Source organism: Herpailurus yagouaroundi, unplaced genomic scaffold (genome assembly GCF_014898765.1).
Source record: "Herpailurus yagouaroundi ecotype Mexico unplaced genomic scaffold, PumYag 139, whole genome shotgun sequence".
Taxonomy (NCBI): domain Eukaryota; kingdom Metazoa; phylum Chordata; class Mammalia; order Carnivora; family Felidae; genus Herpailurus; species Herpailurus yagouaroundi.
Window position 1 is genome coordinate 5,494,892 of NW_024412394.1, and position 26,819 is coordinate 5,521,710.

General features: G+C 36.7%; 1 protein-coding gene across 1 annotated transcript in view; it reads left to right on the plus strand.

Annotated features, from left to right (window-relative positions):
* The window catches only part of DNAH8 (dynein axonemal heavy chain 8), a 315,252-nt gene that overhangs the window by 17,227 nt on the left and 271,206 nt on the right, over nucleotides 1–26,819 (plus strand). The window contains exons 5-10 of the mRNA XM_040473119.1: nucleotides 2,978–3,062; nucleotides 6,206–6,357; nucleotides 16,566–16,755; nucleotides 17,231–17,394; nucleotides 22,994–23,170; nucleotides 24,215–24,328. Coding sequence (XP_040329053.1) covers nucleotides 2,978–3,062; nucleotides 6,206–6,357; nucleotides 16,566–16,755; nucleotides 17,231–17,394; nucleotides 22,994–23,170; nucleotides 24,215–24,328 — 882 coding nt within the window. The remainder of the gene's footprint in view (nucleotides 1–2,977; nucleotides 3,063–6,205; nucleotides 6,358–16,565; nucleotides 16,756–17,230; nucleotides 17,395–22,993; nucleotides 23,171–24,214; nucleotides 24,329–26,819) is intronic.

The following is a 26,819-nucleotide window of genomic DNA, read 5'->3' on the forward strand; positions in this document are numbered from 1 at the left end:
GGCGCAGTCGGTTAAGCGTCCGACTTCAGCCAGGTCACGATCTCGCGGTCCGTAAGTTCGAGCCCCGCGTCAGGCTCTGGGCTGATGGCTCAGAGCCTGGAGCCTGTTTCCGATTCTGTGTCTCCCTCTCTCTGCCCCTCCCCCGTTCATGCTCTGTCTCTCTCTGTCCCAAAAATAAATAAACGTTGAAAAAAAAATTAAAAAAAAAAAATTGGCATCAAGATTGGTGGACAGGTGAATAAGAAGATGGAACCAGGAACGAGGGGTAGAATGGTTTGGTGTAGTGGTTTAGGAAACTGGGTATATGAAAAGGTTTTCCTTTTATGTGAAACCTGGTGTAACAATGAAGCCTGAAAGCAGCTCATTAAAGTCCCCACAAAGGGTGACGGTGAGAGTGTGATGGTTATTTTGTTTGCCTTCAGATCTATTGCCCACCCTTCACCACCCTACTCTGTGGCCCAGAAAGCTGACCTCTCGAGAACCCATCACCTGGGCTCCTTTGCTCTCCGGCTTCCATGTGACTCAGTCACTAGGAAGCACCAGCAGGAGATTAGAGGGCTGATGGGGAGAGAAGTCTTATTTCTGCCTGTTTGGCTATTTTTCTGGCTACGGTCATATCCTCTTACTAGAGTCCTTCCCAAACAGATCTTCTCCCACAGCTCTTTGTCCGCTTGCATCCAGATACACCATTCACCCAGTCATCACACTTTCAGGCCTTGGTACTTCTTTTTCCTTTGTTGGTAGTCCTGTTGTTGCTGCTTGTGCCACAGCTTCCCTTAACCCTGCTCTGGCCTCTGGCAGTAGCCTCTTTATCGTAAAGTTTCTTCCAAACCCCTTTGTTGAGACTTCTTTTCTTACCAGGACCCTGATCAATGAGGTTTCTACCAGTGAGGTTTCTACCACATTGGTATTCATGCTCTTGCTGCTCCCTTCATTCAGCACTGCTCAGGATAATCACAGACTATCTTGCTTTGCTGGCTTACATGACAGAGTCAAGGCAACAGCATTGTGGTTCTGTGGATGGAGCGCAGCTCTGGTTGCCCAAGGCTGGCACCCAATTCCAGGTTTCTGAACTTGCAGTTATGTGTCTTTGGGTTTTTCACTCAAATTCTTTTTAGCTTTGGTTTTTGTCTTCTGCAAGAGCAGCATAATAATGCCACCCTTATTTAGTGCAAGGCTGTGGTGAAGCTCAGATGAAATATTTATAAAATGTATAAGTGAATTTTTAATTTGCAATTGTGATTTCAGCCCATGACAGCATTCACTCTGCTGGTCTCAGAATACAGTATGTCTAAAAACCAAGAATTTGTCGCATTTGATATTTTGATGCCTTTTTATCACAAGTATGAGCTCTACTTTTGAGAATTTGGATGCTTTCAAATCTGATGGGTCATAAAATCAGATAGAGCAAGAAAGAATTTATGGAACTTGGCAAGGATAGCTGTGCTGACAGTTTTCGTATCTTTCGGATTGTAATTATGCAAGAGTCAAGCTGATATGTGAGATGGAAGAATAGAAAATGAAGGGCTAGAATTTTGTACATCTCTGTGGCTCTGTTTCATTTCCTAGGGCGGTGGTTCCCAAACGTGGTCCCAGAACCAGCAGCATCAACATCACCTGGACCTTTTTAGAAATGCAAGTCCTCAGGGTTAGCAGTCTGTATTTTTTTTTTTTTTTTTTTTTTTGAGGGAGAGAGACAGAGCAAGCAGGGGAGGGGCAGAGAAAGAGGGAGACACAGAATCTGAAGCAGGTTCCAGGCTCTGAGCTGTCAGCACAGAGACTAACATGGGGCCCGAACTCACGAACCATGAGATCATGACCTGAGCTGAAGTTGGACTCCTAACCCACTGAGCCACCCAGGGGCCCTGCAGCATTCTGTGTCTTTTAAAAGCTCCCTAGGTTTGGGGCACCTGGGTGGCGCAGTCGGTTAAGCATCCGACTTCAGCCAGGTCACGATCTCGCGGTCCATGAGTTCAAGCCCCGCGTCAGGCTCTGGGCTGATGGCTCGGAGCCTGGAGCCTGTTTCCTATTCTGTGTCTCCCTCTCTCTCTGCCCCTCCCCCGTTCATGCTCTGTCTCTCTCTATCCCAAAAATAAATAAAAACGTTGAAAAAAAAATTTAATAAAAAAAAAAAGCTCCCTAGGTTCTTCTCTGGTGCACACTAATGTTTGAGAACCATTGTCCTAGGGGTAGGAGGCTTTGCGAGATCTGGGATACCTCCCACACATGGTCAACAAGTGAAAAGAAACCCACTGCCCAAGAGAGACACTTATGTATGTAATCAATGGACTAGGTGAAGTGGGTTGAGTAACTTTGTATTTCCCAATTGATGTGTGAGGGTTTTTGTTTACATGACCTATTTAGTTTTCCACTTACATAGATGTTACGCTGACTTAAAAGTAATTAAATACGAGCTTCATGCTCATAAATATGGGACACTCATTATAATAATTTGTTTTTACACTAGTTTGGCTACAGTATGGGTCAAATTACAAGTGCTGAAAACATAATTACTCCAATAATTGGTCAAAAAAAACAATTTTGGTCACCGAGTTAGTTAATAAGGCAAGTTTTCTGTTTCCCAAGTCAGCTTTTAAGAGTAGTTTGTTTTAATCATAGTTCTTTATATTTACCTGAAGTTGGACTCATTCATTTACTCCTGTAAGATTCTGTGAGGCAGGGTCAGGTAAGTGGTTGCCTACTTATATTTGTAGATCATTAATGGGGTTCAGAAATAGAGTCTACCATATATCTCGTGGTAATTTTGGAGTTAAATTAGTTTGAATTCTAATCCTGATTCTGATGTACCTGTCACTCACTATGTATCTAGAGTAAAATTTTTGAGCTTCTTTTTGTTTTTTTCAGTCTGCAAAATGATGAGGATGAAGGTATGTAAAATGCCTAGCCCAGGGCTTGGTTCATTTTTTTGTAGTTCTCTAGTCATGTATTGATCATCATTTTCTCTTCTATTTAACAGCTGGACGCATTTGCTCAATTTTTTATGAAAGATGGTTGTAAGACATTGAAATTTTTGTACCAAGAAGGATATGTCCCTGGTATTGGTAAGGATGTTTTACGAGGGCAATGTGCTGGGTGTTAATTAATGTTAAAGTGTAGCATATCTTTTCTCTTATGCATAGACAATCTTTTATTCATATAGAAAATTTACCGGAAGTTCATGTGTGGAAAACAGAGTGTCTTAAAAAAAATTTTTTTTTAACGTTTATTTTTGAGACAGAGGGAGACAGAGCATGAACGGGGGAGGGTCAGAGAGAGAGAGGGAGACACAGAATCCGAAACAGGCTCCAGGTTCTGAGCTGTCTGCACAGAGCCCGACGTGGGGCTTGAACTCATGAACCGCGAGATCATGACCTGAGCTGAAGTCGGACGCTTAACCGACTGAGCCACCCAGGTGCCCCAAAGTGTCTTAAAAACAATAAGTTTTTAAGGAGAAACATTTTCAGTCCAAATATGTATTTCAGGCATTAGTATAATGATTTAAGGAGAAAATATACTTCTAGAAGTCACTGGTATCTCCTGGGGTACACATTTTCACTAGAATTTAATTGCATTCTCCCTCAAACAGGTGGAGCCATTTTGCACACAGGTTTTCAGATAACTAGTAATAGTTGTGAAATCACATGAGAACTCAGCAGCTGTCCCTGTGGTCCTGGGTCAGCATCTTGTGTCTGCTGCAGCTGTCACAATATCTGGCTTCCCTAACTATTCACAGTATTCCTGAAATAATTAACCCTTCATCAGGATGTGAAACTGTTGTGTTAATAACTAGGGCCATCCTTTTGGTCTTAGACTACTTATCTTTGAAATCCTGTGGATTGTCCCTTCTATTGGTTCTTTCTTACTTTTCTCCTCTGCTGCCTTTAGGTGAGGCTCATATCTCATGCCTGCCCTAGTATTCCAGATTGAAAACCAGTATCTCTGAAACCAGATTCCCTCTCTGAAGTTCACACTACTTATTCCTTTAGAAGTAAACCTTTTATTCCATTCTATCTATCTATCTATCTATCTATCTATCTATCATCTAGATATATAGATATGAATATATATGTATGTATAATTTGTAAAATGTATAAGTGAATTTTTAATTTGCAATTATGATTACAGCCCATGATAGCATTCACTCTGCTGGCCTCAGAGTGTGAGCAGGGGAGGGGCAGAGGAAGAGGGAGACACAGATCTGAAGCAGGCTCCCCTTTATCAGGAAAGCCTAACTTTATCTTATGTCTTATCAGCCAGAACTGTGTTACACTACAACCATAGGATTAGGGAGGTTGAGAAAGCAGTTGTCTCTTTGGGAATGTATACATTGCTAAAGGAGACAGTGGGTTTTCTTATCAAGGAAGGAGGGGCGGGAGGTTATTAGGGGTAGAGTACCAACCTTCATGAATGAGCAATTGAGCTCTTCCATTGCTACATACTGTGTATCAGGGTTCTTTGGTTGCAGGCTGTAGAAATAGACTCAAGCATATATAAGCAAAAAAAAAAAAAAAAAAAAGTTTGGTTTTTCACAAAATTTAGAACTAGTTGAACCACTAGGCCTTGGGAAGGACAAGAACAGAGAATTTACACAGATTTCAGGGCAATTTCTTTAGGATTCATCACTGTATTGACGTTTCTCAAATCCCCTTTTACCTTTGGTGTCTCCAATCAGAATTTATATTCTTGCAGAGAGTTTAATTTATCTGGTTTGCATTTGCCCCACAGGGCTCTGACACTGATGTCTTCCAGAATCACAGGACAGAAAGAATCCCCCACACCCAAAGGAGGGAAGGCTGGGAAGAAAAACGATTTTCATGGTTTTGAGAAAAATTTAAAATTTCTTTTATATCACATTCTAAATTTGGTTGTTGTTGTAAATAGGAAGACTGTTGATTTTGCTTTTCCATATTACAACCAAGCACTGTCAACAATAGCCATATTATGGATAGAGCCCAAATGTCCATTGATTGATGAATGGATAAAGAAAATGTTGTGTGTGTGTGTGTGTGTGTGTGTATATATGTATATATATATACATATATATATGTAATGGAATATAACTTGGCAATCAATAAGAATGAACTCTTGCCATTTGCAACAGTGTGGATGGAACTAGAATGTATTATGCTAAGTGAAATAAGTCAATTAGAGAAAGACAAATATACAATTTCACTCATATGTAGGATTTAAGAAACAAAACAGATGAACATAGGGGAATGGAGGGAAAAATAAAGTAAGATAAAAACAGAGAGGGAGGCTAACTATAAGAGACTCTAAACTATAGAAAACAAACAGTGTTGATGGAGGGGAGGTAGGTGGGGGGATGGGCTAAATGGGGGGATGGGCACTAGAGAAGGGTGCTCATGTTAGAGATGAGCATTGGGTGTTGTATGTAAGTGATGAATCACTAAATTCTACTCCTGAAACCAATACTATACTATATGTTAACTAACTTGAATCTAAATAAAAAATAAGTAAAATAAAAATTACAACCAACCATCTAACAAAATTATTATATTTTTAATGGTTTTTAAAATTAAATGATTCTTGGGCGCCTGGGTGGCTCAGTCAGTTAAGCGTCCGACTTCAGCTCAGGTCACGATCTCGCGGTCCGTGAGTTCGAGCCCCGCGTCGGGCTCTGGGCTGATGGCTCAGAGCCTGGAGCCTGTTTCCGATTCTGTGTCTCCCTCTCTCTCTGCCCCTCCCCCATTCATGCTCTGTCTTTCTCTGTCCCAAAAATAAATAAACATTAAAAAAAAATAAAACAATAAATTTAAATGATTCTCATCCAAACCAGGTCAAGGAAGAATTTAACATAATTTGGGTGCTATGAGTGTAGTTAGTAGGGGACTAAATCTTCTCTGCGGAGTCAGTGAAGGCTTCCAAGAGCTAGTGTTTCAGCTGAGATTTGAAAGGTGAGTAGGAATAGAGAGGCAGAGGGTTGGAGATGGGATAGAATAGTTTGTGTGAAGACTTTGAAGGGAGAAAAGTGCAGAGCTCAGGGAAAGAAAACTGAGGAGGCTGCACTTTAAGAATTTCAATTATTGATATCTTTTTGTAGACAAAAAAAACCATTATTCCACAATCATATCAAAAATTGCTTACGGTAAAGTAAAGCAAGAAACCACAGTGTATGATCCATGGTAATTTGTCACATTTGATCAGTTATGTGATCATACACTAAGTTCTTGATTTTTGTTTTCAGAATGTGGTCGAACTATTGCTGGAGCAACCAAAGGGGCAAAAATGATGAGATTGTATATAGACAACGCAGCCCCCGAGAAACTAAAAGGATTGTGTATATTCTTTGTTCGCTGTCACAATGATATTGCTATAAATGTTAAAAATATTCATGAGGTATGTTTACATCTTTTCCAAATATATGGTTAAATGTTTTTTTCCAGCTTAATTGATATGTAACCGACATGGAATATTGTGTAAGTTTAAGCTGTATAACATGTTGATTTAATACACTTATCTTTTGTGAACTGATCACCACTGTAGCATTAGCTAATGCTCCATCATCTCACATAATTAGCTTTTTTTGTTTTTGTTTTTGGTGATGACATTTAAGATGAACTGTCTTAGCCACATTCAAGTATATATTACAGTATTAACTGTAATCACCACGCTGTACATTAGATCCCCCAAACTTATTCATCTTATAACTGGAAGTTTGTATCCTTTGACAAACATTTCCTGATTTCCCCTACCCCACAGCCCTTGGTAATCAACATTCTACTCTCTGTTTCTATAAGGTCAACTTTTTTAGATTCCACATATAAGTCTGATTGTATAGTATTTATCTTTCTCTGTCAGGCTTATCTCACTTAGCATAATGACCTCAGATCCATCCATGTTGTCTTACAGGCAGGATTTCGTTCCTTCTCATGGCTAAATAATTCTCTCTCCCTGTCCCTCTCCCCATCCCCCAAACTCCAAAAAAATTTTTTTTAATTAAAAAAATAAAACATAGGGGAAAAGTTCCTTGACATTGGTCTTGACAATGGTTTTTTGGTTATGTCTCCAAAAGCACAAGCAACAAGAGCAAAAATTAATAAGCAGACTACATCAAACTAAACAGTTTCAACACAGCAAAAAAAAAAGTTAATAAAATGAGAAGGCAACCTATGGAATGGGAGAAAATATTTGCAAACCATCTACTTCATTAGGGGTTAATATAAAATATATATAGAGAATTTGTGCAATTCAATAGCAAACAAACAAATAATCCAATTAAAACATGGGCAGAGGAACTGAATTGACATTTTTTCAGAGTCATCCAAATAACTAACAGGTACATGAAAAGATGCTCAAAGTCAGTAATCATCAGGGAAATTAAAATCAAAACCACAATGAGATATCACCTCATACCCATTAGAATGGTTATCACCAAAAAGACAAGAGATAGGGACACCTGGCTGGTTCAGTCAGGGGAGCATGGGACTCTTGATCTCAGGGTCATGAGTTTGAGCCCCAGATTGAGTGTAGGAATTACTTAAATAAGTAATTAAACTTAAAAAAAAAAAAAGACAAGAGATAAGTGTTGGTGAGAATGTGGAGAAAAGGGAACCCTCATGCACTATTGGTGGGATGTAAATTGGTACAGCCACTATGGGAAAAAGTATGGAGGTTTCTCAAAAAATTAAAAATGGAACTGCCATATGATCCAGAAATCCTACTTCTGGATATATATCTAGAGGAAACGAAATAAGGGTTTCAAAGAGATATCTTCATCTCCAGGTTCATTGCAGCATTATTCACAATAAGCAAGATATAGAAGCAACCTAAGTGTACAACTGTGGATAAGTGGATAAGGAAGGTACGATATATATACACAATGGAACATATATCATGTCCAGTGTGGAGCCTGATATGGGGCTCAATCCCACAACCATGAGATCATGACCTGAGCTGAAATCAAGTGTCAGACACTTAACTGACTGAGCCATCCAGGCACTCCCCTATGTTTATTTCTAGGAGTTTTATGGCTTCAGGTATTATGGTTAAGTCTTCAGTTAATTTTGAGTTAATTTTTGTGAATAGTGTAAGATAGAGGTTAAATTTCATTCTTTTGCATCTAATTATCCAGTTTTTGTAGCAGTGTTTATTGAAGAAGACTGTCCTCTCCTCATTGAATATTCTTGGCTCTCTTGTCACATTTTAGTTGAGTGTACATGTGTGGATTTATTTCTAGGCTCTTGATTCAAATCCATTGGCCCATGTGTCAATTTTTATGTCAAGTATCATATTGTTTTGATTGCTATAGCTTTGCAGTATAGTTTGAAATCAAGAAGTGTGATGCCTTCAGTTTTGGTTTTCTTTTTCCCCATTAGGATTACTTTGGCTCTTGGGTGTCTTTTGTGGTTCCATACAAATTTTAGGATTGCTTTTTCTATCTGAGGGAAAAAGACCATTAAAATTTTGATAGAGATTGCATTGCATCTATAGGTGGCTTTGGGTAATGTGGACATTTAACAATATTTATTCTTCCCATCCATGAACATGGGATATCTTTCCATTTTGTCATCGTTGATTTCTTTCATTAATGTCATAGTTTTGAGATCTTTCACCTCCTTAGTTAATTTTATTCCTAAGAATTTTATTGGTTTCAATGCTATTGTGAATGGGATTGTTTTCTTTATTTAATTTTCAGATGATTTGTCCTTCATATGTAGAAACATAACTAATTTCTGTTTATTTTGTAGTCTGCAACTTTACTGGCAATTTTTCTAACAGTTTTTTGGGTGGTGTTTTAGGATTTTCTATTTACAATATTATATCATCTGTAAACAGAGGTAATTTTCCTTCCTTTTCAATTTGGATGACTTATATATATTTTTTCCTTTTCTAATTGCTCTGCCTAGGATTTCCAGTGTTGTGTTTATCTTTTTTTTAAGTTTTATTTATTTATTTTGAGAGGTGGGGGAGAGGCAAAAAGAGAGGGAGAGAGAGAATCCCAAGCAGGTTCCACACTGTCAGCCTGGAGCCTGATGTGGGGTTCAGTCCCACGAACCACGAGATCAAGACCTGAGTTGAAATCAAGAGTTGGATGCTTAAGTGATTGAGCTACCCAGGCACCCCTCCGGTTTTTATTTAATAGGAGAGGTGAGAGTGAGCACCCTTATCTTTTCCAATTATTTTTTCTCTTTTAGAGAAAAAGCTTTCCACTTTTCACTGCTGGTTCACTGGTAAGTGTGAGTTTGTGATATGTGGCCTTTATTATTTTGAGGTATGTTCCTTCTGTACCCAATTTCTTAAGAGTTTTTTTTTATTATTATGAAAGAGTGTTGTATTTTGTCTAATGCTTTTTCTGCATCTTTTGAAATGATTACATGCTTTTTATCCTTCACTTTGTTAATGTGGTGTATCATATTTATTCATTTGTATATGTTGAACCATCCTTGCATCCCAGGGATAAATCTCACTTGGTCATGATGTATGAGGCTTTTAATGTGCTGTCGAATTGGTTTGCTAGTATTTTGTTGAAAATTTTGCATCTCTTTTTTAGGGATATTGTTCTTTTGGTAAGTGAGATATTGGTAATTTTCTTGTAGTGTGCTTATCTGGCTTTGGTATCAGGATGATTCTTGCCTTGTAAAATGAGTTTAGAGTGTTCCCTCTTCAATTTTATGAAAGAATTTTAGGAGGATTGGCATTCATTCTTCTTTAAGTGTTTGGTAGAATTTACCAGTGAAACCATCTGGTACTGGATTTTTCTTTGTTGGGAGGTTTTTGATTGCAGGTTCAATCTCTGCTTGTTATTGGTCTGTTCAGATTTTCTGTTTCTTCATGATTCAGTCTTTGTAGATGGTATGTTTCCAAGAGTTAATCCATTTCTTCTAGGTTGTCCAATTAGTGTGAATATAGTTGTCTATAGTTGTTTCTTTGTTTTCTTTCTTTCTTTTTTAAATTAAGTAATCTCTATGCCCAATGTGGGGCTTGAACTCATGACCCTGAGGTCAAGAGTTGCATGCTTTACAGACTGAGCTAACCAGGCATCCCCATAGTTGTTTCTTATGGTCCTTTGTGTTTCTGTGGTCCTAATGTCTCCTTTATTATTTCTGATTTTATTTATTTGAGTCTTCTCTTTTTTTTCTTACTCTTGCTAACAGTTTTGGTTATCTTTTCACAAAGCAGCTTTTAGTTTTGTTGGTCATTGCTATTGTTTTTCTGATCTCTATTTCATTTATTTCTGCTCTTTTCTTTGTTATTTCCTTTCTTCTGCCAACATTGGGCTTAGTTTGTTCTTCTTTTTCTAGTTCCTTGATTGTAAGGTTAGGTTGTTTAATATCTTCCTTTTATAATGTAGGCATTTATTGCTTAAGCTTCCCTCTTAGAACTGCTTTTGCTGCATCCCAAACCCTATAGGTTTTGGTATGTTATGTTTCCATTTTCATTTGTTTCAAGATATTTTTTAATTTCCCTTTAGATTTCTTCTAAAGAAATACAACCCACTGATTGTGTGAAGTGTGTTAATTCTCACATATTTGTGAAATTTCTAGTTTTTCTTTCTTTTGTTATTGATTTCTAGCTTCATAAAATAGTGACTGGAAAAAGAAACACTTGGTATGATTTCGGTCATCTTAAATTTGCTGTTTTGTGGCCTACCATAGGATCTCTCCTGCAAATGTTCCACATGCATTTGAGAAGAATATATTCTTCTGCTATTGGGTGGAATATTCTGTATATGTCTATTAGGTCCATTTGGTGTAAACTACAGTTCAAGTAAAATATTTCCTTGTTTCTTTTCTGTCTGGATGAACTAACCACTGTTGAAAGTAGGGTATTAAAAATCCTCTACTATTATTGTGTTGTGTGTTTCTCCCTTCAGATCTGTTAGCATTTGGTTAATGTATTTAGGTGCTCTGTTGTTGGGTGCATATATATTTATGACTGCTTTATCTTTTTGATAAAGTGACCTGTGTATCATTGTATAATAACCTTTTTTGTCTACTGTTACTGTTTTGGCTTAAAGTCTATTTTGTCTGATATAAGTATAGCCACTTCTGCTTTCTTTTCGTTTCCATTTGCATGGCATATTTATTTTCTCTTTTCACTTTGTGCCTCTGTATGTCCTTAAAGCTGGAGTCAGTCTGTTTTAGGCAGCATATAGCTGTTTTGTTTTTGTATCCATCCAGCCACTCTGTGTTTTTTGATTGGTGAATTCAATCCGTTTACAGTTAGAATAATTATTGATATGTAAAGGGTTACTAATGTTATATTATTGGTTGCTTTTTGTTGTTTTATACTTCCATTTTTTTTTCTTTTTCCCTCTGTTTCTACTTACCTTTGTAAATTGGTGTTTTTCCATGTGGTATGCTCTGTTCCCTTCCTTTTTAATCTTTTGTGAATCTACCCTAGGTTTTTGCTTTGCTGTTACCATGAGGCTTACATAAGACATTATAGCTATAACACTTTATTTTATGCTGATAACAACTAACATTAACTGTATGCAAAAACTCTATCCTCTTACTCCTCCCTTTTATGTTTTGATGTCACAATGTATCTCTTTTTTTTTTTTTTTTTTCTTCAACGTTTTATTTATTTTTGGGACAGAGACAGAGCATGAACGGGGGAGGGGCAGAGAGAGAGGGAGACACAGAATCGGAAACAGGCTCCAGGCTCCGAGCCATCAGCCCAGAGCCTGATGCGAGGCTCGAACTCCCGGACCGCGAGATCGTGACCTGGCTGAAGCCGGACGCTTAACCGACTGCGCCACCCAGGCGCCCCACAATGTATCTCTTTTTATACTGTATATTCATTAACAAACTTTGTACCTATAGTTATTTTTATTACACTCATTCTTTAACTTTTATACTAGAGCTACATGGTCAACACCACTCATATTTACAGTGTTAGAGTATTCTGAATTTGACTATATACTTACCTTTTTTAGGGTATTGTATGTTTTCATATGTGTTCATGTGAATAATTAGTGTCCTTTCATTTCAGCTTAAAGAACTCCTTTCAGCATTTCTTGTAAGGTGGATCTCATGGTGATGAATTACTTCAGCTTTTGTTTGTCTAAAAAAATCTTTCTCTCTCCTTCATTGCTGAAGGGTAATTTTGCCAGATAGAGTATTCTTGGTTGGCATTTTTTTTTTTCTTTCAGCACTTTGAATACATGGTTCCACACATTCCTGGCTTGTCAGGGTTTGGCTAAGAAATCTGTTTTGGCAACCTTGGAGGGTTCTCTTCTAAGTTACAAGCTTTTTTTCTCTTACTACTTTTAAGATTTTCTCTTTGTCTTCGGGTTTTGGCAGTTTTATTATAATGTGTCTTGGAAAGGATCTCATTAAGTTGGTTTTGTTTGGTGACCCATGAGCTTCGTGAACTTGGATATCTAAATCTCTCCCCAGATCTGGGCTTTTCTCAATCACTGTTTCTTTAAATAAGCTTTCTTTCCCCTTCTCCCTCTCTTCTTTTCCTAAAACTTCAATAATTTGCAGATTGGTACTTTTGATGATATTCCATAGATCACACAGGTTTAATGTTTTTCATTCTTTTTTCTTTGTTATCCTCTGAATAAATTCAGAGTTCCTGTCTTTTATCTCACAGATTCTTTCTTCTGCCTGATCCATTCTATTGTTGATGACCACTGTTGCACTTTTCATTTCTTTGTATTCCTCAGCTCCAAAATTTTTGATTGGCTCTTTTTTCATGATTTCTGTCTCTATTAAATCTCTTGTTTTGTTTATGTATTTTTTTCATGATTTCATTGAATTATCTTTCTGTGTTTTCCTGTAGTTCACTGAGTTTCCTTAAAACAGCTTTGTTGAATTCTTTATCATGTGAATTGCAAATTTCCATGTCTTTTTTTTGCTAGAAAATTATTGTGATCCTTTGGTGGTATCACATTCCTTAAAGTTTTGTATTGCTGTCTTTGCCTTTGATGTAGTAGTCATGTCCCCTAGTCTTTGCCATCTTTGGGAGAAAAATATCTTCCCTCAGCCCTGTTGGTGATTCTGCGGCTCTCAGAGACCTTCTGTGGATAAACCTGCTCTACACTTCTTTATCCCTTTTGTGGAGGAATTCTTAAGCTTGTATGCCTTCTCTCAATCCTGCAGTGCACCAAGTTGACAGCCTCCCTTTTGTTTTTCCAAAGGTGATGCTAAAGCTCAAGTTTGTGATCTCCCCCCTAGCCAACAAATTTGGGCTGGCTTTCTTCATGTAGTCCCTAGCCATCTGCCAAAGTGTGCTCTCACTGCTGCCATCAGGAGCATGCATGGGGGGCCAGCCACAGGGTAGGGGGCATTGTGTGGCTGAGGCATGCTGAGAGCTGGGGGCGCCCATGGGCCAGTTGGGGAATCCATGTGCCAGATGTTTTCAGTGGCCATGCTGCGCTTCCGGTGGTGGGCTCCTTGATGGAATCTGTGGTGGAGTTAGTAGTATCTGCTTCCCTTTAGCGCCTTCCTAGAGTCTTATCTGCCACTCTCTCAGCTTGTTTATGCCCACACCCCCCTGTCCCCTAGCCATGCAGCTTATGATTTAGTACTCTGGATGGGGTGGGAGAGAAATGAGCCTCTTTGGCAGCATCCTACATAGCTGGGGACGCTGGATGCTCATTTACATGTTCTCATTTGCCCCTACAGGAGAGATTAAAGGCTGAGAAGATCTCCCTTGGTCCTAAGCTGTGCAGCCTTGGGGGAGGGGTGATGTGGATAAAGTCAAGTCTTTCCTCTTACCTTATCCGGTGCACTCAAACTCATATTTTTTTGCTTCAACTGTGTGCAGTAACTTCTCTTCTGGAAATCTGGACTTCCACAAAGGCTCTTGTGTCAATGGGTGATTAATAGTGCTTTCCATGGGGTTCTAGGACAGTGTCTGAGAGGGGTTAGAGCTGGTTCATGGCCACTGCAGGTTTCACACCTAGACTGAGGTCTGGATGCCTGTTCTCTGATGCATGGTGGGTGAGACTCTTCCTGAGTTCCTTGACATATGGTGCTGGATCGCAGAGCTCCCACAAAGCCACTTTTGTCCATTGATAAAAACCAAATTATTGTTTTTTGTTAGGGGACAGAAACAAAGGACATCTTATTCTACCATGTGTTGACGTCACCAGCCTGTAGTTAAACATTGAATGTATTATCATAGTTACACTTTTACTTTACTTTCTCTCCTTTCTGTATATAGGACTGATTTGAGTTCCAAGAAAATGTATTCATGTATTCAGGATAACTGAGAAATTACTATAGTAGAATGAAGTGATATTTATCCTTTAGACACTGCTTTTAAAATTCATGAAAATTCCATTTCTTCTAGATGGTGTGCAAATAATTTCCATCCTTCCATTTACTGGGAAGGAATTTAATGTTCACATTATTTTGAGTATTAGTTATTTAAAAATTTTTTTTTCCAACGTTTATTTATTTTTGGGACAGAGAGAGACAGAGCATGAACGGGGGAGGGGCAGGGAGAGAGGGAGACACAGAATCGGAAGCAGGCTCCAGGCTCTGAGCCATCAGCCCAGAGCCTGACGCGGGGCTCGAACTCACGGACTGCGAGATCGTGACCTGGCTGAAGTCGGACGCTTAACCCGACTGCGCCACCCAGGCGCCCCTGAGTATTAGTTATTTTAACTTCCTCATTACTTAATATTTTAACTATTTAATAGTTTAGAAAGACTTATCTAGTGCTTATCTAGTCCTGGGAAGGCAGCTTGATGACATGGGAAAAACAGCAATTTTATTCAGATAGACCCAAATTTGTCACCTACCCTAACCACTGACCAGTGGTGTTCCTTGACAGGTTGCTTTTCTTTTCTATGACTTAGGTTTTTACATTATTAACTTGGAAATAGTAATACCCACCTTGCAGGATTGTTGTGAGACTAAATTATAATATTAGCAAATTCTTATCTTGCTAAGTAACAAATCCACCCTAATTTTTCTCCTTTTCTGTTTATGACAAAAAATGGCTTTAAGAGAGGTTGTTTAGCTTGGTTTTCAAGTCTAGGTTGGGAATCATTTCCCTGTGACTCCTTGTAGATACTGCATTGTCTTCTGGTATCTCTTGTGGCTGATTAAGCCTCTTCTGTAAATGTGCTTCATAGGTGATCTGTCTTTTCTTTCGGTTTGATTTTGTTCTTTGTCTTTCAAACAGTTTCACAATGATGTCTCCAACCATGTGCACGTGTTTCCCCAGTGTGTCTTCCATTTCACTAATTCTCCCTTCAACTTGTTTGTAACAACTCATTCTTTTTTATAAGTGAGTTTTTATGTTTGTCACAGTTGTATGCAATTTTGAAAAACATGTTTTTATTTTGAGAGAGAGAGCACGAGCAAGCACACAAGCGGGGGGAGGGACAGAGAGAGAAAAGGTGCAGCCAGTGCAGAGCCAGAGGCGGGGCTCAGTCTCACAAGTGGTGAGATCATGACCTGAGCTGAAATCAAGAGTTTGACGCTTAACTGACTGAGCCACTGAGGCACCCCGGTATGCAGTTTTAAAAAAGGAAGAAATTCTGTAAGTCTTGTTATGAAAACTTAAGTCTATCTCACTCTCCAGGAGCAACCATTAATCTCTCAACAGATTCTTTCATTTGCCTCCATATCTCTAAATGGTGTGCTCTGATTGCTCCTTTGCTAGGTTAGACATTACCTATTGCCTTTTTTCTGTGGAAGATGAAGATTTAGCTCTTTTTTATCCTATGCCCCTCCTGCCATTTTCCATCCCTTTGTTCTTATATAACTATAACATAGTTATATTCTATTTCGCTTAGATAAATATTTGTTTACACCATTATAACTGTGTAAAACCAATCGCAGTTGAGCATATGGTATATCAGTGGTCCTCATAATGGTTCCCTAAACCCTTTCATGGAATGTGCAAGGTCAAAATGTATTTTTATCATTATACTAAGACATTTGCCCTTTTTACTGTGTTGGCATTTGACTAATGGTGCAGAAGCAGTAGTAGGAAGGACTGGTGACTCCTTAGCACGAATCAAGGCTGTGGCACCGTACTGTACTTGTAGCTGTTGTAGTCTTCACTGCCATACGCTCACAGTTAAAAAGAAATGTAGTGGCTTTTGGCAAGTTTTTTATCTTAATTTCTTGGCTTGGGATGTCCCTGTCACTTAAATTGTATTAATTGAAATGTCACACTCATCAATGCTGGACTTCTGGTTTCTGTGTATTTTATTTCTTGAGACTGATCAGTTTTTCCACTTAAAATTCTGGGCAGAGGGCTAATTTCATTGCTCTTTCCTTACTCTGATTGAGTTTTTCTAGTTTCATTTCCCGGGACAGGGCAATTTTCCACTAAGAACTTTATGCAGAAGGCTCAGCTTCATTTCCTCCACATTGTATAGGCTCCAGGTTGTCTCCTTACCTATGTTGAAAGTAAAGCACTGAGGAAAGTGTCGCCTTGATGAACACACATGGGAATGGTTAGAATGGGGGAAGAATATAAATTTGTTGATTTTAGAACTCTAATTTCCATGACTGCCTAAGTTTTCCTAATATATAGAAAGTATTGCCTATGCTTAATGTAATGAAAAATAGGTTATGATTTTCAGCTCTTTAATGGGATTAGCATATAACATTTGAACACCACCCTTTCAGGAAGTGCTATTTACTGTACTGGATGCATCAACAGGAATCCTTCCTGGGATTAGGAATATGCTGTCAAGTATATTTGTGCCAGCTATTCTTGCAACAAATAATTGGGGTGCTCTAAACCAGTCCAAGCAAGGAGAATCTGAAAAACACATTTTCATCGAAACCATCAACAGATACCTTTCATTTTTAGATGGTAAGTGCAAAATTTAACGTTTAGTACATTACTGAAAATGAGCAGATTAACTGTAAGATCTGTTATTAAAGATAAGCTTTAGAGGAAAACCGTTCCATCTTAAAAGAAAGTATTACACAAAATAATTATGAGACCTAGAAGTAAGAAATCAAATCGTTAGAACCTCTCATTTCCGGGGATCTTTGCAGGAGTAGGATATATTTTTAAAAAATTTTCCATTGTAGCAAGAAGATTCTATTCCTATGTTATTAATGAAAAATTCCACCATATTTAAAAATATTACTATATTATTAGCTCTTTCGAAAATATACAACTTTATTAGTTCATATTATTAAAATACATATTATTAACAAATAACCAAGTCAGAATCTAACAATCAGTTTGTATTTATGTTTCTCTAACATTTGAGTAATTATAGCTGAAACCACACATTGACATTAAACACCTCTTCTCAATATTGTTTCTTCTCTTTTAGGTGCTAGAGTAAGTATTGAGGGCACAGTTAAGTTAAAGAAGGTAGACAATGTCGATTTTTCCAAACTGCATACTTTTGAAGAAGTGACAGCTGCAGCCAGCAATTCAGAAATGGTTCGTCAGCTAGAGGATGTGCTGATGACATGGTACAGACAGATCGAACAGGTGAGCTAACTCAAGTATTACATCAGATGTGAGTTGTAGCTCTCAGCTGTGTCCTAGCCATTGCATTGTGTCCCTGAAAGTAAAGGGAAGAGGAATCTTGCAGATTCGTTTATGAAACTCAGCTTATTCTTGACCTCAGTGCAAAATCATTGTTCTCTGGGGGCCACTGAAAATCAATTTTAATTTTAAACATTTTAAATATTTTTAAATATTTAAATATTTTAAAAATATTTTAAATACCTAAAAATATTTTAAGTATGTCTCACTTTTTTTTTTAATTTATTTATTTATTTTTGTTTTTTCAACGTTTATTTATTTTTGGGACAGAGAGAGACAGAGCATGAATGGGGGAGGGGCAGAGAGAGAGGGAGGCACAGAATCAGAAACAGGCTCCAGGCTCCGAGCCATCAGCCCAGAGCCTGACGCGGGGCTCGAACTCACGGACCGCGAGATCGTGACCTGGCTGAAGTCGGACGCTTAACCGACTGTGCCACCCAGGCGCCCCAATATGTCTCACTCTTAAGGAGGAACCGTAACCATATGGGTTGAGAATGAAAAAAATGAAGAATCAGGAATAGCCAGTGTTCATTCCAATACTTTACATATTGTTTATACTCTTCATAAGAGAAAAGAAGAGGATACAATGAAGCAACTATAGCCACAGTGCTAGACACTAAATAAATACCTCTTGGTTGATCAATGGAATTGTCTATGTTGACAAAGATGTTCAAACTAGGCTCATTCATGTCACTACTACAACTCTCTGGCCAAATAAATTTTCTCTGGCAGTAGGGAAAGCAACAATAAGAACGGGGCATATGTTAACATTCTGAGAGGTGCCAACCTACATTACCCATACTGCCCCAAATCAGGCACTATGCAATTGCTCTAAACTGAAAGAGGCCTCTAGGAGCCAACTCACGGATCTCTAGTTCATGAGCACAGGTCAGTGGAGCTAGAGAAGAAAACGTTCAGTCAAGTGAAGACTAAGGCAAAAAAAAATCTTAACTGAGTAAAAGCTAGAAAAGAACACTTTCAATTTACCTCTCTTAGAACTATGTTAGAAGGAAGGAGGTGCAGTTGGAATGGAAAAATTGGAGGACTTTGGAAACTCCACCAGGGCCTGGAGTGCTGGTCACAGAATTTGTTCCAGGTGTCACTAGGAAATTGAAGTGGATAATAGAGCACCGCAGGACTTCTGTACCCACTTCCTATGTCGCTGGAGGAAGGGGGAGCTGTAACCCATTGTGGAAATCAGGCTCTGTCCTACACAATGGCTGAGGAGATCCCCCCAGTTATTGCAATCAATCAATATAGATTTTCTTTCATGAAAATGAACAAGCAAAAGAAAATAGCTGAGATTTAGGGAGATTTAACAAGTTGAAATAAGAAAATCACATTGGGCAATTGCAGCAAATGGCTCCAATTAAGTAGAATCAATGCAGGAAATGGGAGAGATCTTTAATCTAAAATAAACATCTGAACCATGACATCTAAAATAAACATTGACCTTGTCATATGCAAAAATTAGCCAAGATAAATTATAAACATAAATTTGAAAGCTAAAAATGAAAAAAAAAAAAACAGATACACACGACAAATTGGATGAATCTCAAAAACACTGTGAGTGAACAAAAGCAACCCTAAATAAGTAATGTGAAAAATAAAACAAAACCTATAAATGAATCAGAACACAACATAGAGCTCTATTGATATCTTCTTAAGATACAAAACTCAGAAGCCATGAAAGAAAAAACTGACATATTTGACTACATAAAAATAATTTACCAACTTCCATATGTCAAAAATTACCATGAGCAAAATTAAAAAACAACTTTCTTGGAGAAAATATAATCAGCATATATAACAAAGAGTATCCATAATATGTAAAGATCTTCTTTACATCATTAAGAAATGGGCAACATTGAAAAAAAAATAGGCCAAGGATATGAACAATGTCATTCAAGGAAAGTACATGGAGATATTTGACCTGGGAGTGGGTGGGAGGGGGGTTTAGGAGGTCATGATAGCTTCAAATATTTGATGGGATTTCATGTGAAATTAAACTTGCAGTGTATGGCCCTAAATGGCAGAAGACCAGGTGGTGGCTGCAAGGAGAGAGATTTTTAATCTTGAAATCAGGATAATTTTCTCACAGAATCCCTTCTTCACACACACACAAATACAGAATGTACTGCATCCTGAAAGTACCCAATTTGAGGCTGGTATCTATCTACGAAACATGTTGTAACAGGAATTAAATTTCAAGAATTTTCATTCTTTAATTCTGTGATTCAAACTAGATAGACCTTCAGCCAGTTAAGAGAAATTTAAATTATGTCTAGTGTCCTCTATTTAAGGTGATGAGGAAGCTTGTGATAGGATTAGGAAAGAGTTCTACACAGAATGGTTAAAATTAAAAGCAAGTAACTTTCATGGAGTGAAGAAAGAACCTTCATGGGTCTGAAATATCAACTATGTATTTTACTTCCTTTGTATTCTTAAAAATTCCATCACAATTTAAGTTATGTGAAGCTATAAACATAAAAAGTACAGAAAACAATATAACAAAGACCCCTGAAACTACCACTGAGATTAAGTAGATAGATTCTCATTTTACTTCAGATCTGTTTTATTTTCTGCCACATTTACTTCAGATCTTGTTTTATTTTCATGAAAGCCTCCAACCCATCCCTTTCCTTCCCTCTATATTACCACTATCCTGATGTTTTTGTCTCTCATTCTCCTGAAAGTTTTACACTTTTATTGCATTTTCATATTTGTAAGCTTTAAATTATATATATTAAAATTATATGTATACACTATGTATATATATAAATACAGAATATATATTTGTGATTAAGGTCTTTATACAATTGGTATTTATAATATCATTTCACAGTTTATGTTTTTTCTCATTTAGCATTCTCTTTCATCTGTGTTGGTACAAATAAATTAAATTATTCACTTAACTACTGTCTGGTGTTCCTATCAGTTTATGATATACATTTTCAGACATTAAGATACATTTAAGTCATGTCTAATATCCTCTGTTTAAGGAGGTAGAGAGATTTGTTCATCCATTCCCTCAGAAAGACAGTTGTTTCTATTTTTAGAAATACAGTTAATTTTTAGAATTCAGTTAATACCTTTGTTCAGATCTCCTTTGCACAGGTTCTAGAGTTTCTCAGTGGAATTGCTGACAGCAACAGCATATGGCTTTTTTTATTGGGTATTACATAGCCCTCCAAAGAGTGGTTATATTAACTTACTTCATTTTTATAGAAGCATATGAGAGTTCCCATTTCTTCAAATCTTTTGTTGCACTTGGATCATTAGATTTCTAATCTTTGTCAGTATGTTGGGTGTGGAATGATATCTTATTTTGTATTACTCTGATTTCTATTGAGGTTGAATGTGTTCAATGGCTATTTAAGTTTTCTCTTTGTTGAATTGCCTGTTCACATCCTTCACCTAGTTTTATTTCAGATTGCTTGATGATATCTTACCAAGTTGCTGGAGTTTAAATAATATTTTCCATATGTTAACTTTGTTGGTCTCCATTGTGTCCTACATTTTCATTTGGTATGGTGTCTTTAGTCATGTGAAAGTTTTATATTTTAATGTAAACATATTAGTTACAAATTGTAATCCAGCTTCATTTTAGCTACCTCCAGTGGTAGGAACATTGTGCTTTTTGTATTTTATTTAAGAAACTCTTTTCTACTTAAATATTATGTAGATATTCTCCTGAGTTATTTATTTACCTTAAATATTAGTGAAATCTACAGAAATAAATACCATAAAAGAAACAAATTGTTGTAAAATGAACACTCATGTAACCTTTGCAGAAGAAGCAGCATTACCAGCACCTAACAGTCCTCATGCATCCCTCTTCCCAATTTTAACTCCCTTTTCTTCCCCCAGTGGTAACCATTTTCTTGACAATTATGATATTTAGTTCCATGATTTACTTCATCATTTTCCCCTCATCTCCTATGTTTTCTTTAAAAGTGTTGCCATTTTGTTTTTAATATTTAGGTTTGTAATCCATCTGGAATTAATTGTGTATGTGGAGTAGGAATCTAATTTTGTCTTTTTCCATATAGTTAGCCAATTGTCCCCAAAATAAGCTGTTTATTTAATAGCCCATTGTTGCCTCCTGACAAATTTTTAATATCACTCTGTAATATATAAAGTTTCTAAATCCCTTTGTCTATCCCACTGGTCTACTTATTTGGGTTTTACACTCAGGTAATACTGCTTCCATTTCTGTAGTTTTTTACTAAGTCAACATTTGTCATTTATGTATTTTTCTTCAAAATTGCATTGGTTATTTCTGGTTAATTATTCTTCCAAATTAATTTTAAAACTAGCTTTTCAAGTATTCTGAAAAACTCTATTGATATTTTGATTGGTTTTCACTAAATGTATACATTAATTTAGAGAAAATTGTCACCTTTATATGGTTGAAGATTTCCATCCACGAACATGGTATTTCTCTCCATTTATTTAGGTCTTCTTTTGTATGCTGAAAGTAAGTTTTCTAATTTTATCCACAAAGATATTGTACATCTTTTGCTAATCTCTAGATATCTGATCATTGTTGTTGTTTGTTACAGCAAATACTATCTTCTTTTAGAAATTACATTTTCAGATTGCTATATGGCTTGTAAAGAAATGCTACTAATATTTATGTGTACATCCAGTAACCTTACTGAATTGTTCACTTTTACTTATTATAGAAGTTTGTCTTTAGATATTCTTGAATTTTAAAAATGTAGCCAAACATATCATCTTTGATTATGACAATTTTTTTTGAGAGGGAGAGCACACAAGAAGGGCAGAAGGAGACAGAGAATCTAAAGCAGGCTCCACACCTAGTGCTGAGCCGGATGTGGGGTTCAATCTCATGACCATGAGATCGTGACCTGAGCCGAAATCAAGTCTGACACTCAACCAGCTGAGCCACCCAGGCACACTGCCATTATTGTTTTTGTTTTTGTTTTTTTTTAATTTCCAATTCTTATGCCTTTTGGTTGCTTTTCTTGTTTGGAGACCTCCATTACCACGTTGAATAGTAGTGGATGGTGTTAGTGGCAAATTTTTCTTGTCCTTGGTTTTAAAGTGATATTTTCTAAAATTTCATCATTAAATATGAGGTTTGCTATAGATTTTTGGTAGATACTATTTATCATGTTAAAGAAGTTCCCTTTTGTTCTTAGTTTCCTAAGAGTTTTTCTTTTAATTTTTTTTTAATGTTTATTTTTGAGACAGAGACAGACAGAGCACAAATGGGGGAGGGGCAGAGAGAGAGGGAGACAGAATCTGAATCAGGCTTCAGGCTCTGAACTGTCAGCACAGAGACTGACACAGGGCTCGAACTCACAAACCATGAGATCATGACCTGAGCAGAAGTCAGATGCTTAACTGACTAAGCCACCGAGGCGTCCCAGTTTGCTGAGAGTTTTTAATATTCCTCAATTAAAATTTATAAAAATTTTTAGCTTCCTTTGAAAAGATACAAACAATGAGGTTTTACCAAAGAAGAAAGTAACATTCTTAAATTCTGTGATTTTTTTTTTTTTTTTAATTGCAGGTACTTATTGAGAGTGAGCAGATGAGAAAGGAAGCTGATGACTCAGGTCCACTTACTGAATTGGAACACTGGAAACGCATGTCAGCCAAATTCAATTATATCATTGAACAGATTAAAGGACCAAGTTGTAAGGCTGTCATAAATGTGCTTAATGTTGCACACTCCAAACTGTTAAAGGTAAAAGGCCTTTTATTTTAAAATTTGATATGCTTCAGAACAACCAACTAGAAAATTACCCTTCTTGAACTGCTTCTTCACATCATATACTGGAACCATGTGTTTAGAGGTTTTAAACGTTGAGGTGAGGCTCTCTCATATTCCACAATTATTTCCCAAAGAGGAAAAGGAAGTATAGAAATGAAGACTTATTTCTCAATATTTTGTATATCAATTTTGACAATACTACTATGGAATGATTGCTATTTATTTTTAAGTTGCTTTTTGCTTTTGAAATTGTGAATCAATAGAGGCTCATTGAGGTAAAGAACTACATAGAAAATCAAAAACAAAAATGTGCTCTTGTTAGATAGATAGCTCATGTCCACTAGTCCACAGTTTGGTTTGATTTTTTCTGGGTCCTTTTATTTTTCTGTATTCTTTCTTTAAAAAATTTGTCTATATTTATCTATATCTGTATCTGTCTATCTAGATATATATCCTTTTCTCAAAGACCCAAAATAATGCAATGTTATAAATAACTAACTTAGAAAAGTCACTCCAGATAGAAGCAAGTCCAGCTTAAGCCTACAGAAAAAATGTTAATTACAAAAAGAATGAGTCTTTAGTTTTAGTAAATCATTTAAGGTGTTTATGATAACTTTGTCTTAAATAATATAAGAAACAGATGTATCAATCACATTTCGGTACCAGCTACTTTAGTATATGTATGATTACGGAAGATAGCCTGAATTTCTTTTTTTTTTAATTTTTTTAATGTTTATATTTGAGAGAGAGAGAGAGAGAGAGACAGTGCACAAACGGGGGAAGGGCAGAGAGAGAGAGAGACAGGGAGACACAGAAACTGAAGCAGGCTCCAGGCTCTGAGCTGTCAGCACAGAGCCCGACGGGCTCAAACTCATGAGCTGTGAGATCATGACCTGGGCTGCAGGCAGACGCTTAACCGACTGAGCCACCCAGGTGCCCCCTGAATTTCTTGATTAAAATTAAGTACAGTGATATATTTGGATGTTTCATGGAATTCTTATACATTTTTTCCCTTAGAATTGGCGTGATTTGGATGCAAGAATAACAGATACAGCAAATGAATCAAAAGATAATGTCAGATATTTGTACACTTTAGAAAAAGTGTGTCAACCTCTCTATAACTATGACCTAGTAAGTATGCTTTTTAAAGTGTACTTTTAAAAATAACTCATTTTAAAATAACTAATATATGTGTATTGGGAAATGTATACTGCAGAAAAATTATATAAAAGATATATTTTCCTGTTATACATCTATCATGAATTATAAACTTATTTATTATTCCAAACTACATTTAAATATTTGACATTATCATGAGTATAATCTCATATGTGAATTAAACTAATTAATCCATTGCACATCACAAATTACCCCAGAACTGATTCGCATAAAACACAGTTCCTATAAATCAAGAATCTAGGCATAGCATAGTTTGAGTGTCTCTGCCTCAGGGTGTCTCATGAACTTGTGGACAAACTATTAGCTGGAATGTGGTCTCACTGGAAGTGGAGACTAATAGTTGGAGGGTCCACTTCTAAGCTTGCTCATATGGTTGTTGGCAGGCCCCAGTTGCACACCACATGAGTTTTTACATAGGGTAACTTGCTTCCCCTAGGGTGAATGATCCAGGAATGAGCAAGAGAGAGTGCCCAACCAGCATTACCCTGATATCAAAGCACTACAAAAAGAAATAGAAAGATATCCCATGTTCATGGATTGGAAGAATGAATATTGTTAAAATTTCCACACTACCCAAAGCCATCTATATATTCATACAATCCTTATCAAATTTCCAGTGACAGTTTTTGCAATAATGGAGAAAAATCCTGAAATTTATATTGTACGTACCCACAAAAGATGTCCACTAGTCAAAACAATGCTGAGAAAGAATAATAAAGCTAGAGACATTGCACTTCCTGATTTCAAGCTATACTGCAAAGCTAGAGTAACTAAAGCATTACGGTACTGGCATAAAAATAGACACATCAATCAGACAGAAACAAGAGAGATAAATCCTCACAAAAATTTTTGACAAGGGAGCTAAGACTACTCAGTGAGGAAAGGATAGTCTCTTCAATAAATAGTATTGGGAAAACTGAATAATCATATGCAAAAGAATGAAATTAGACCCCTATCTTACATTCCTCACAAAAATTAACTTGGAATGGGTTAAAGACTTCATTGTAACACAAGAAACCATAAAACTCCTAGAAGAAAGAATGGGGAAAACACTTCTTGACATTGGTTTTAGGGATGATTTTTTTGGATATTATATCAAATATGTAATATTATAATATATATTATTGTATAATATAATTATATTATATTATAATATTATATTATATATATGTTGATATATACATATATATATCAACAAAATGTAAAGGCAACCTATGGAATGGAAGAGAATATTTGCAAATCATATGTCAGATAAGGAATCAATGTTCAAAATATGTAAGAATTTATACAACTCAATAACAAAAGCAAACAATATAATGGAAAAAATGGGCAGGAACTGAAGAGACATTTTCCCAAAGAAGTCATCCCAATAACCAATGAGAACGTGAAAGGAAGCTCAACATCACTAATCATTAGGAAGTACAAATCAAAACCACAATGTAATATCACCTCATAGCTATCATCAAAAAAACAAGATAACAAGAATGGCTAACATCAAAAAAACAAGTAGTGGGAATGTAAATTGATGCAGTCACTATGGAAAACAGTACGGAGACTCCTCAAAAGATTAAATAGAACTACCATATGATCCAGCAATTCCACTACTGGGTATCTTTTCAAAGTAAATGAAATAAGGATATCTGCACTCCCATGTTCATCACAGTATTACTTACTCATAATAACCAAGATATGGAAAAAACCTAGGTGTCTGTCACTGGATAAGTGGATATATATATGAAAGATGGAAATCTTGCCATTTGTGACATGGGTGGACCTTGAGGACATTATGTTAAATGAAGCAAGTACGACAGAGAAAGACAAACACTGTGTGATCTCACTTATATGTGGAATTTTAAAAAGCCAAACTCATGGTAACTAACTCATAGAACGTTAGTTGCCAGGGCTGGAAGTGGGGGAAATGGAAAGATGTTGGTCAATGAGTGTAAAATTCCAGTTATAAATCCATAAGTTCTGGGAATCTGATGTAGAGCATGGTATATTTTATCCTTTCTTTAGTAGAGAGGGGAAGTCAAGAAACTAATATTTGTTGAGAACTTATGGCAGTGTTGCCCAACTTTGGCTGGGTGTTGCCTCTTTTGTGGATCACGTTTAGCCAGGAGAGTTCCCCAGGCAATTGTGTTTTTAAAGGTGTCCACAGTCTTGAAAACCCCTGGCCTTTTACTGTAGGCATTGTAATACATACTTTCCATGCATTTTCATTCTGTATGCAAAACAGTCCTCATTTTAAAAACAAAGAATAGAATTTGAGCATTTCTACAACTGTAAGTCATGAGACTGAATTTGAATCTAGCACTCTGGCATTTTGCTTTGTTTTTGTTCCTGCTTCTCCATGCTGCTTCTTCAAGTTATTCTCTAAGTTAAAATGCTTTCAAAATAATTTATATTAGTGTCTGATATACATATTCAGCATTCTCCATTCTAA